This window comes from Salmo trutta, chromosome 34, assembly GCF_901001165.1.
Source record: "Salmo trutta chromosome 34, fSalTru1.1, whole genome shotgun sequence".
Classification (NCBI taxonomy): Eukaryota; Metazoa; Chordata; class Actinopteri; order Salmoniformes; family Salmonidae; genus Salmo; species Salmo trutta.
The window spans coordinates 23,354,983-23,368,319 of record NC_042990.1 but is presented as its reverse complement, the minus strand read 5'-3'; the positions used below and the strand labels follow the sequence as shown (position 1 = coordinate 23,368,319).

At 42.2% G+C, this 13,337-nt stretch overlaps 1 protein-coding gene across 1 annotated transcript in view; it reads right to left on the bottom strand.

The window, feature by feature from the left end:
* LOC115173834 (growth factor receptor-bound protein 10) overlaps positions 1–13,026 on the bottom strand; it is a 55,044-nt gene extending 42,018 nt beyond the window's left edge. Inside the window, exons 1-3 of the mRNA XM_029732278.1 lie at positions 12,776–13,026; positions 2,698–2,812; positions 44–134 (exon numbers count right to left, since the gene is read on the bottom strand). Coding sequence (XP_029588138.1) covers positions 44–134; positions 2,698–2,748 — 142 coding nt within the window. The 5' untranslated portion in view covers positions 2,749–2,812; positions 12,776–13,026. The remainder of the gene's footprint in view (positions 1–43; positions 135–2,697; positions 2,813–12,775) is intronic.
* Between the last annotated feature and the right edge of the window lie 311 nt (positions 13,027–13,337).

Here is a 13,337-nt window from a genome sequence, read left to right as displayed (position 1 = left end):
CATAGGAGAAAGGGGAGGATAGATGAGATGAGAGGACAATCACCTTGGTGGTCGGAGTTCTGATGGGCAGAGAGTTGAAACCCTTGACCATTCAAATTGTCCGGTCTGCGGGAGGAAGTCCGGTCCACAGTTTCCTGTGTGAATGGAGAAACAGAAAGCACAATAAAATCAGGACATACACTACCGTTCAAAAGTTTGGGGTCACTTAGAAATGTCCTTGTTTTTGAAAGAAAAGCACATTTTTTTGTCCATTAAAATAACACCAAATTGATCCGAAATACGGTGTAGACATTGTTAATGTTGTAAATGACTATTGTAGCTGGAAACAGCAGATTTGTGAAGGGAGTAGTACACAGCGTTGTATGAGATCTTCAGTTTCTTGGCAATTTCTTGCATGGAATAGCCTTCATTTCTCAGAACAAGAATACTGATGAGTTTCAGAAGAAATGTCTTTGTTTCTGGCCATTGGAACACAGGAGTGATGGTTGCTGATAATGGGCCTCTGTACACCTATTTAGATATTCAATACATTTGTTTTTTTACAAAAATCAGCCATTTCCAGCTACAATAGTCATTTACAACATTAATAACAATGTTTACACTGTATTTGATGTTATTTTAAAAATGGACAAAAAAAAAGTGCTTTTCTTTCAAAAACAAGGACATTTTTAAGTGACCCCAAACTTTTGAATGGTAGTATACACTGCAGGGCAACATGCATATTCCCTTGGCATAGTATTGGTTTTTTATGCAAATTGAACATAGGTACCCATAGGGCTCTGGTCAAAGTAGTGGTAGGGATTAAGGTGTCATTTGAGAAAGAGAAACCGTTTGGAACACGTCTGGGAGAGTTTTGTCTGCACGGATATGAATCTGTCATCCAGCCAATATATACAAACACACACAAATGTTTGCATGTGCCAGCACACACAGATGCAAAAACTGCTCTTCACACACGAAGTAGCCTCAGATAAGGAGCACTGCTGAGGAGAATATATTCAAAAAAGAAAAAAAAAAAGAAAAAAAAGGAAAAAGACATTTTCAATTTTCCAGGAAAGCGGAGAACACGGAAGTACAGTTTCCAGGAACTGCTCGCTGCCAGAGGTACGGCACACACACGCGCACACACACACACACACACACACACACACACACACACACCACTCCCCTCTGAAAACATCCATAAACGCCCAGAGAGAGATTTACAGCTCCGAGAAGCAGCCAAGGATTTTCCAGGGACAGCTCTGCTGCATACATACGTCTGTGGAAACCAGAACTACACAACACAAACACTCCATAACACACATATAATATGCACGTCATACACAAACTTGACACACCAGAACGGTCCTATAACCACAACCATACTGACCTTTCACACAGGTCCATGGCAGCAGTGATACCACATAACCGTGCAGGAAGGTTGTAACTACAACATTCCCATGTCAATAGAACAGAGTTAGGTATTATATTACCACAATAAAGGGATATTTGATCAATTTTACATATTTAGATATTTTTTCCTTACCTTGCGGAAAGTCTTTTCTGACTGTATTGAACAGATCGAGGACAAAAGTGGTGAAAGAGAGAGCGGTTTGAGAAGCTAGTGTTGTAAAAATGAGCAGGTCTGACCATCTTAGCAAGCATGGCAGAACTTGGGCCTGCACAGTACACACCATATCCACGCATATGGAGACCACTGGGTTTGAACACAGTTTATTAGTGTGCCACAAGACAGAATTAGCCCGCTGAGCTAAAGCCTAGTTTGGAGAGAAAAGTCTTCTAGCATGGTTCTCTGCTACACACACACACAAAGTGTTTCTCCCTCTAATGTGTCCATGGCTCACATCCAGCTCTCCCGCTTGGAAACACACACACGCGCTCAGCTCTTCCGCTCCGAGAGTCTTGGAACATGGCTCAGATGGACAAAATATGCCCAGAGAGAGTTATGCAAGTACAGTATGTGGAAGAGGTTCGTCCTCATCTACACACACTCAACCTACTGTCTCAGCCCTGAGAGGCTGCATGGTGTGTGTGTGTGTGTGACAATGCATTATATAATGGATAAGGTTGGCCCATCAACATGATACAGCATGACAGCTTACACACACACACACACATTCCACGCTTTCAGCCCTAATGAACTAAAATGCTGATTGGGGTGGGTGGGAAAGGTGGTGTGTGTCTGATGTTGTGAAGTTGTTTGTTTTGCTGGTCTATTTATAGGCCTTAAGGGCCACCAGTCTAGTCCTATAGGACACAACGGTTCAGACTCAGACTAAAGCACAAAAGCCTGCTTGACTCACAATAGCCTCATTCACTACAGTAGTAAGGGGGGGACAGGGGATACCTAGTCAATTGTACAAGAATGCATTCAACTGAAATGTGTCTTCCGCATTTAACTCTGAATCAGAGAGGTGCGGAGGGCTGCCATAGTTGACATCCAAATCTTCAGCACCCGGGGAACAGTGGGTTAACTGCCTTGCTCAGGGGCAGAACGACTGATTTTTACCTTGACAGCTCGGGGATTCGATCCAGCAACCTTTCGGTTACTGGCACTTCTAATGGGTCTATGTGTCAGCTGAGCATTGTCATGGTTACGGCAGGCATGCAAACATGTGAGACCCAGCCCTGTCACTATGGTTATAGTCACAGACACAGGTGTCGTGTGTGTGTGTGTGTGTGTATAGTCTTTACCTGGAAGTTAGATTGGAGGAGGAAGTAGTCCGGACACCCGGCTAAGGCCATGTTATCCTTCTGCAGGCTCCGGTTCTGGAGATCACATTTACTTCTCACGCCACAGACCAGATACCTAAACAGAGAGACCAACGGACCATCAAACAAGGAACCCTAACTGTAGAGATAGACAATAACAAAATCACAATAACAAAATCACAATCACACACACACACACACACACACACACACGATGCTTGGCAAACACAGCAATTCCTCAGACTAAATAAGGGATTATCCCATGACTACTTAACACTTGCAGAGAGAGAGAAAGAAAGAAAAAAAAAGAGGAGAGCGACAGACTAAGGGCCAGTTTCCCAGACAAAAAGTAAGCCTATAGACCTGAACTAAAAAGTATGCTCAAAAGAGAATCTCCATTAAAAGTGCTTCGTAGTCTAGTACTCAAGTCTCCTTTCTTATCTAATATTGGCTAGTCTTAGAGTGTCTAAATTGGTCTACATGCATTGACTAAGCACACTGGTCCCAGATAACTCACTGCCACATTCCTGACCGTACCATGATGAAGCTTATCCTAACCTTGACTGTATATACAGTATATGAATGGACAAAACAATCGATCACATGACACATTTATTCCTATGTGAAGACTCAATAGCACATTGGAGACAAATTAGGTTGGTTAAGATGGCATTTTATGGAGACATGCAGTTTGAGCTACTTCAGGAAGTGATGTTGCAGGCTAGCTCAGTGCTGCCCCCTCTCATTGTGTAACTCAAGTTGAAGGCTGACTGGGGTACTGCAGGTTGCCATTGGCAACTAAACTTCTGTGTGTGATTTTAAAATAATTGGTTCAAGGCGATATATGCCCTTAGCTAGCTTAGAATAAAATTATTGGTACCATGATTGTCTTTGATTTTAGATTTTTTTTTACACAAATATTGAGTTTTTTTCATTCACTATAATGGGGATCCTGTTTCCTGCTAACAATGCCCACAGGGCGGTCGGCCTTGAACTTGTGGTTCAATGAGAGGGGGCAGTTGCTCTCCCCTGGGGAAAATCCTAACTTCCACTTTAAAAAAAAGAGGCAATCTGCAGTTGCTACATCCATTTTTGGACTTATAAATGAAGTTTTTGCATATGAATGTAAGAAGTCTTCTGCCGAAGCTTGATTTTGTGAATATATGGATAAAAACTGCCGACCCGGATGTATTTATGCTTTCTGAAACCTGGCTTAAAAAATCTATTACAGACAAAAATATTGGCATAAATGGTTACAATGTTTTTCATACAGATCGTAAATCTAAGGGTGGTGGTGTTGCTGTATATGTAAAAGACAAGTTTTCTGTGGTCATTCTGACTTCTGTTACTAAACCTAAGCAATTTGAATATCTGTCTTTGAACCTAAAACCTTGGCTCATCTTTAAATATTGTTGTATCTTGCTGTTATAGACCTCCATCGGCTACTGTTGGCTCTCTGGATTGTATTTTCAAATTGTTATCACAGAATGTCAATTCTGAGTTTGTCCTGATGGGTGATCTGAATCAGGACTGGCTAACATCTAGCTCTGATCAACTTAAAATTCTGTGCAATACCGACAATCTTACTCAGATTGTCAACAGTGTAACTAGGTTGAATATAAAATATCCTCTGAAATCCTCTTTGATTGATTTGATCTTGACCAATACTCCTCATCGTTTTAATGCTTCTGGTATTTTTGCAAATTACATAAGTGATCACTGTGCCATTGCCTGTGTGAGAGATGGTAAAATTCCTAAGCAATCTCCACATGTCATTACGAAAAGAAACTGGAAGCGGTTTGATATTCAAGGTTTTTTACATGATGTATCTAGCATTGAATGGAATAGAATTAATCCCTGATGTTGAACTAGCCTTTTCTTACTTCCACAACGCATTCCAGGATGTATGCAATAGGCCCCTTTTAAAAAATTCAGGATTAAGGGCAGAAAGAACCCTTGGTTTACTAAGGAACTTACAAAAATCATAAGGGAACGAAATGCTATGTGGGCTAAAGCAAGAGGGACTGGTTTGGCAGATGATTGGATGGCTTTTAAACGTCTTCGAAATATGGGTGTGGCTATGATCCGTAAATTGAAAGCAGACCACTTCCTGAAATCTACTTCACAAAATGTAAATAATCCATCTAAATTTTGGCAAGTAGTGAAAGGTTTGGAGTGCAGAAAAGATACACAGCTTCCTAAACAATTGTTGGTCGACACTCAGATTGTAACTGAGAGAACCTCCATTCTGAAAGCCTTGAACCAGCATTTTTTAGATGCAGGCAGTTTATTTGAAAAGGTCAAAAGGTATAATTGAGCCCCCTTTACCTGACACCCCTGTGCACTCCTTCACCAGGTTTTCCTTTTCATCCTTCTGTTTCAGATGTGTGTAAAGCCCTGAAAGAAATTGATTTTAAAAAATCCCCTGGCCCTGATGAACTAGACCCCCGCCTCCTACACCTAGCCGCTGACATCATTGCTCCCCGCTTAACATGTATTTTTAACCTTACGCTTGATGTTAAGGAAATCCCCAAGTTATGAAAATCTGCTTTTGTACTGCCTCTCCTGAAAGGTGGAGATCCCTCGCTACTTGACAACTATCGACCCATTTCAAAATTGTCTGTACGATCAAAAGGTACTGGAGTCCTTAGTTAGTAGGCAGCTAAAGACCTACTTCCAAGAAAACAATATCTTAAATGGAATGCAATCAGGTGTTAGGTCTGGCCACAGCACTGTTTCAGCAACATTGAAGGTTTTAAATGACATCCACTGTGCTCTTGATAAGAAGTTACATTGTGTGTCTGTTTTTATTGATTTGTCGAAGGCTTTTGACACCGTGGACCATGCTGTGTTAGTGCAAAGGTTAAAATGTTGTGGAATTACTGGTCATGCTCTAGATTGGTTTATAAATTACCTATCAAATCGTACACAATGTGTAATGGCAGATGGTTGCAAATCTGAGTCCATAGAGGTGTGCTCAGGTGTTCCGCAAGGTTCTATTTTGGGCCCACTGTTGTTCATTTTGTATATCAACAACATTAGGGATCTTATTGAAACAGTGGATGTTCATTTTTATGCAGATGATACTGTTCTTTATTCAAGTGGTAGTAGTTTATCTTTAGCCTTTGAAAATGCCCAAAGAGCATTTAACATCATACAACAGAATCTGTATGATTTGAAGCGGATTCTAAATTCGGGTAAAACAAAATGCATGGTATTTTCAAATGCCAGGCATGTTACAAATCATGTCATTGCTAAATTAGCTGGACATAATTAAGAGCAAGTTAAAGTGTACAAATATTTGGGTGTGTGGGTTGATGATAAGCTGAGCTTCACTGTGCATGTAGAGAACTTGATAAGGAAGCTCAAGCTGAAAATAGGATTTTATTACCGGCATAAGGCTTGTTTTTCTTTTGAGGCCAGGAAGGAGCTGGTACGATGTACATTACTGACGGTTTCAGATTTTACTGATGCTATATATATGCAGGTGTCATGACGTTGGCCTCTTTGGGTACAGGGAGGACAGTTGACCCCCTCCCCTTTGTACCATCCCCCAACCTACCTTCCCCAACCACCCAGGCCCTGTGTGAAAGGGTTGTAAAAACTCTAAGAGGAGAATCTCCTACCACATGTTTCATAGAGAATTGGAGAACCGAGCGACATTTGTGTTCTGGAGAAGGTATGGAAGATTGGTGAAGAATCCAGCTACGAACTGGTCCGCTTGGTACAATTTTGTGATACTCAGAAGATACAATATAGCCATTTACCATAAAACTGTTTATATAATAGCCTCAGCGATGAGACTTGCATCATAATGGTTGTATAAAATGTATTAATAAGGATAAAGCTATTTGTAATACATTGAGATGCTATGTACTGATGTTAATGTGATAAGCTTGGTACAGAAATCCAATTCTAACTCAGGCATCGGCATGCCCCCCAGGGACACAGACAGGACCAGGCGTCATGTGACATGTTCACTATAAAACTATACCCTGAGCTACTTTCTTCAGACCAGGCCTCCACTCCATTAGTGAGTTGGCCAATAGGTTTTACCATCCAATTCCTCTACTGAAACTACACCACGTGGTTAACTTTTAGACTATCGAGACCGACAGAATAAGAACAAGTCTTTGATATTAATTATTAGTCTGCAGCTAAGTAAATTATATCATCGAACGCGAAGACCGACGAAACATCCATTCTATGACGACATTAATGAATGTCGCTCTTGAAAATCCATTCTAACAGAGAGACGAGAGAGAGAGGTGGAGAGAGAGAAGCAAGAGAGCGGAGAGAGAGAGCAGAGAGAGAGAGAGAGAGAGAAGAGAGAGAGAGAGAGAGAGAGGAGAGAGAGAGAGAGGGGAGAGAGAGAGATGAGAGAGGAGAGAGAGAGAGGAGAGGGAGAGGAGAGAGAGAGGAGATGAGAGAGAGAGAGAGAGAGAGAGAGAGAGAGAGAGAGAGAGAGAGAGAGAGAGAGAGAGAGAGAGAGAGGAGAGAGAGAGAGAGAGAGAGAGAGAGAGAGAGAGAGAGAGAGAGAGAGAGAGAGAGAGAGGAGAGAGAGAGAGAGGAGAGAGAGAGAGAGAGGAGAGAGAGAGGAGAGAGAGAGAGAGAGAGAGAGAGAGAGAGAGAGAGAGAGAGGAGAGAGAGAGAGAGAGGAGATGAGAGAGAGAGAGAGATGAGAGAGAGAGAGAGAGGAGAGGAGAGGAGAGAGAGAGAGCGAGAGAGAGAGAGAGAGAGAGAGAGAGAGAGAGAGAGAGAGAAAGAACGCGGACAAAACTCTCCAACAGAACAGAACTCTTCAACAAGGATCCCGACGACACACTGAGCGTAAATATATATTGATTGCAATTGTTCCCGAATGAGTGAGCGTTCATGTGCAAAGGATTAGCATATCAATTGTTAATATTAATGAACTCTGTGTACCTCCTCAGCTGAACTTTTATGATCCATTGTTGAACAAAACAGGCCGCACTGCCTGTTTAGCCACTAGGGCACATTACTCTACCAATCCTTTGTGACGATAATTACTGTTTGTATGTTTTCTGTTAATTACTTAGTGTAGTAAATAAATTATTTTAAGACAATTGATGTATGGATGATTTTAGTAAAGACTGGGTTCGTGCAGATACAACAATTTACGACGTTTGGAATGAGACTGGACGTGAGGTAAAATACACAATTTAAACCAGAAGGTAATCGGCCTATACTATAATATATAATGTTAAAATATAGGAAAGTTATATTAGGAAAATTATAACTTTGCAATCTGAATATTTTCCTTGGTGCCCCGATCTCCTAGTTAATTACAATTAAACGATTAATCAGTTTAATTGCGTGACAATAATTACAGGGAGTTAATTGATAAACATGTCTTCAGTTTAATGGTACCCAAGAGCACTTGATTCAGTGTATCATGCAGCCCTCAGGTTCATTACAAATCAGAAACATCTAACATCATTGTGATCTCTACAGCGCTGTTGGCTGGTCGTCATTGACCTTGCGTAGGCTTAAACACTGGTATACACTGATTTATAAGGCCATATTGGGTAAAATGCCATTTTATCGCTGTTCTTTTTTAGTTAGGTCAGGAAATAAGTATCAATTACGGCCCCATTCTGATTTGCTTCTAACAGTACCAAAAATTAGAACAGGTCAAGGTAGAAATAGTTTTAGTTACTTAGCACCGTGGTCCTGGAATTCTCTTTTGAACATTTTATAATGTGATGATCTAGTTTCGTTGGTGGAGTTCAAACACTTGATCGATGTATATACACTGCCCAAAAAAATAAAGGGATCACTAAAATAACACATCCTAGATCTGAATGAAATAATCTTATTAAATACTTTTTTCTTTACATAGTTGAATGTGCTGACAACAAAATCACACAAAAATAATCAATGGAAATCCAATTTATCAACCCATGGAGGTCTGAATTTGGAGTCACACTCAAAATTAAAGTGGAAAACCACACTACAGGCTGATCCAACTTTGACGTAATGTCCTTAAAACAAGTCAAAATGAGGCTCAGTAGCGTGTGTGGCCTCCACGTGCCTGTATGACCTCCCTACAATGCCTGGGCATGCTCCTGATGAGGTGGCGGATGGTCTCCTTAGGGATCTCCTCCCAGACCTGGACTAAAGCATCCGCCAACTCCTGGACAGTCTGCGGTGCAACGTGGCGTTGGTGGATGGAGCGAGACATGATGTCCCAGATGTGCTCAATTGGATTCAGGTCTGGGGAACGGGCGGGCCAGTCCATTGCATCAATGCCTTCCTCTTGCAGGAACTGCTGACACACTCCAGCCACATGAGGTCTAGCATTGTCTTGCATTAGGAGGAACCCAGGGCCAACCGCACCAGCATATGGTCTCACAAGGGGTCTGAGGATCTCATCTTGGTACCTAATGGCAGTCAGGCTACCTCTGGCGAGCACATGGAGGGCTGTGCGGCCCCCCAAAGAAATGCCACCCCACACCATGACTGACCCACCGCCAAACCGGTCATGCTGGAGGATGTTGCAGGCAGCAGAACGTTCTCCACTGCGTCTCCAGACTCTGTCACGTCTGTCACGTGCTCAGTGTGAACCTGCTTTCATCTGTGAAGAGCACAGGGTGCCAGTGGCGAATTTGCCAATCTTGGTGTTCTCTGGCAAATGCCAAACGTCCTGCACGGTGTTGGGCTGTAAGCACAACCCCCACCTGTGGACGTCGGGCCCTCATACCACCCTCATGGAGTCTGTTTCTGACCGTTTGAGCAGACACATGCACATTTGTGGCCTGCTGGAGGTCATTTTGCAGGGCTCTGGCAGTGCTCCTCCTGCTCCTCCTTGCACAAAGGCAGAGGTAGCGGTCCTGCTGCTGGGTTGTTGCCCTCCTACGGCCTCCTCCACGTCACCTGATGTACTGGCCTGTCTCCTGGTAGCGCCTCCATGCTCTGGACACTACGCTGACAAACACAGCAAACCTTCTTGCCACAGCTCGCATTGATGTGCCATCCTGGATGAGCTGCACTATCTGAGCCACTTGTGTGGGTTGTAGACTCCGTCTCATGCTACCACTAGAATGAAAGCACCGCCAGCATTCAAAAGTGACCAAAACATCAGCCAGGAAGCATAGGAACTGAGAAGTGGTCTGTGGTTACCACCTGCAGAACCACTCCTTTATTGGGGGTGTCTTGCTAATTGCCTATAATTTCCACCTGTTGTCTATTCCATTTGCACAAGAGCATGTGAAATTTATTGTCAATCAGTGTTGCTTCCTAAGTGGACAGTTTGATTTCACAGAAGTGTGATTGACTTGGAGTTACATTGTGTTGTTTAAGTGTTCCCTTTATTTTTTTGAGCAGTATATTATAGAAGAGTGCAATTGTTTTTAGGCCAGCTGTTTTTAGTCAAGATGTTTGTGTTTTTAAATGTAATATGTTTTTGTTGTACTGTATGTGTGTTTACAGTTTTGGTTAATGTTGTGTGAGTGTATGTAATTTGGCAGAAACGTTGTTCCCCTTGCTGCTATTGGACCAGGTCTCTCTTGGAAAAGAGATATTTATCTCAATGAGAATAAACCTGTATAAATAAAAGGTAAAAAATAAAAAGTTAAATAAAAAAATAAAATGAATGATATGTACCCATTGATTCTTAAAGAATATAACTTAGAAATGCCTCAGCTTAGTTCAACTGTCAGACCCCATCAGAACCCAAAATAGTGTTTTACTCCAATGTTTGTTAACAAAGAAACGTAAACAAACACTATATAGCACTTTAAACATGGTTAAAAACTATACTTTATATATATATACTTTATATCATGGATGATCAATCAGTCCTTAGCTCTCTCTATGAATTAGACTAATTACACTTCTCCAGCACCATCCCTCAGCTTTTTACAATTTGTAAGTCGCTCTGGATAAGAGCGTCTGCTAAATGACTTACATGTAAATGTAAACAGGGGCGGGAAAAGCGCTTTGTTATTGTTTCAACTGCTGATTGCCAAGAGCACGCGAAAATTCTATTTAAGTGGAAGTTAACATTTTCACCTTGGACAGAGTGGAGCTAGTAGGCAATCTTCGGTGGGCTGCCGCAGCACTGAAACGCTAGGAGAAACACTGACTGGGCTAACTCACTGTGAAGCATGGAACATATAGAGAATCTCACTGGTTCTTATCAGTGGAAGGTTGTTCCTCATCTTGCTAGAACAAAAACAGTACCTGCTGTATGCCGACCCGGTAGCGACGAACCTACTTACCTACCTACCTAGCTAGCTACCTACCTAGCTATGTTGTGCTAGCTAGCGAATACACTAACGTCAGCAAGCTAGCTAAACATTTGGCTATGGACTAGCACTGACAGTTTAATTATGGAAAGTTAATTAAATTGTTTATTTGTCACTTTGCTAGGTAGTTATTTAGCTGTGGGCATCTGGCTAGTATCAACAAGGGCTTTCTACAAAAAAGCAACATTAGATAGCTTGGAAGCTAGACCATAAGCAATACGCATGGATATGCGTTGCCAAGCAACGCTACTGCCACCTTCTGGTTTGGAGTATGCTAACAAGGCTGAGTGGCTGAAGACGTCCAAGGTCGTTGCTGTGTGAACACAAAAGAGATTGACTGCCGACACTGTTCAAAGGTGCTAAGTAGAGTCGGCAGAAAAACGTTTGACAATTCTACCGGTATGTCTGAGCTTTAACGCTAGGAGAAACATGACTGGGCCAACTCACTAACTCGAGAAGCTGAAAATAGAAGCCAGCTATTAACAGCTACCCCATTCTCCTGTCTTATCACACTGACCCCTTCATTCATTCAGACACACACAGAGAGACTAACTAGCTTCATGTGAGAGAGAGACTAACTAGCTTCATGTTATTTGGCCTCTAGTTGGACAGGGAATGGGTGTTAATAACATGCCATGTCCATCTAATAACCATGTTGATGTATTGAAACACAACCCACTTGACATTTTCTGACATTTTCTGACATTTAATTTGTGTTTCAGAAGGGGGGGGCGAGAGAGAGAGAGAGAGAAACTGATTAACTGGCCATACATAGAGGACCAGAGAGCTGACTGGAACAAAGAGCAACTTAATAATGTCAGGGCCCTGTGTGTGTGTGTGTGTGTGTGTGTGTGTGTGTGTGTGTGTGTGTGTGTGTGTGTGTGTGTGTGTGTGTGGCTGGTGGGAGGAGCTATAGGAACATGGGCTCATTGTAATGGATGGGATGAATGTAATGGTATCAAACAAACATATGGAAACCACACTTGACTCTGTTCCATTTATTCCATTCCAACCATTACAATGAGCCTGTCCTCCAAAAGCTCCTCCCACAAGCCTCCTCTGGTGTGTGTGTGTGTGTGTGTGTGTGTGTGTGTGTGTGTGTGTGTGTGTGTGTGTGTGTGTGTGTGTGTGTGTGTGTGTGTGTGTGTAGTTTTATTGAGAAGGCCCCCAACCCAAGTCAATTCTGCTGATTCTGAAAAATTCCCTGCACGAACACACCTGATCCTGCAATTCAATATCTGGAGGCACAGCTGATTAGTAGAGAGAGAGAGAGAGCACTAGAGAGAGGGGTTGACAGATGACTCAGTGACAGAGCAGCTAAGCCAGTCAGATAGCTGAGACCATAAAAGGTACAGATTACATTATGTAATGTCTATGTATAATAAGTCATGGTCTTTATGACAGTCAGCCATGCAGACAAACAAAAGTAACTACTTACTGTCATAAACTAACAGAACCTCTGGCCTGATGCAACCATGATTTCAGGTCCACTCTACATCTTGTATAAAATGTAGAACATATTATTATGATTTAGTCTGTGACTTAGGTAAAGATGCATAGTGTGTTGTTGTTGTAGGCGACTTCTGCTTTATGAAACCGGTAGACTAGTCTGCTCAACAGTATGTGTGAGAGGGTCCTATAGACCAGGCTGTACCCTCCACTCTATCTGGGTGCATGAGATATGTAAAGCAACCATAAACAACATAACGTTTGCCAAGAAAATAGTCTTCGTGGCACTTCTCCAAACAGAAACATAACGGATCAGATCAGGTAAAGAAAGGACGACTCACCTCGAGACCTGCTGGACTAGCACACAGAAACGCACGGAGCTGAAACGAGGGGAGCGCGTGACAATCGGTGTCTGTAGGCTATTCCTTTAGATAAAAGGACCAAACAAATGGGTAAATCTCCTGTAGTTATCTCTCACGTTGTCCTATTGAGCTGGGTACACAGTCACACACAACATCCACTCACTCACTCACTCTCTCTCTCTCTCTCTCTCTCACACACACACACACATTTAACACTGGACATCCAACAGCTGACTGCCACAAGTTTAACACACAAGAAGGAAAACTCTTCCCTGAACCGCCTCCATACGCAGCTGACTCCTCCCCATACAGGGAATCCCTCTCGATAATAAAGCCACCGTCTTCAATATATGCACCATCAAACCAGACTAACAACATTTTTACAACGAATGGAGCAAATGCAATCCAATACTATAACCATATGCAAAGATCACTTAATTGCTATCATGTCTGTTCCCTGAGATCAACATTACTTTTTTTAAACATGATTTGAAGCTACCCATCCTTTGTTTACTAAAACTTAAATGACCAAAAACCCAAT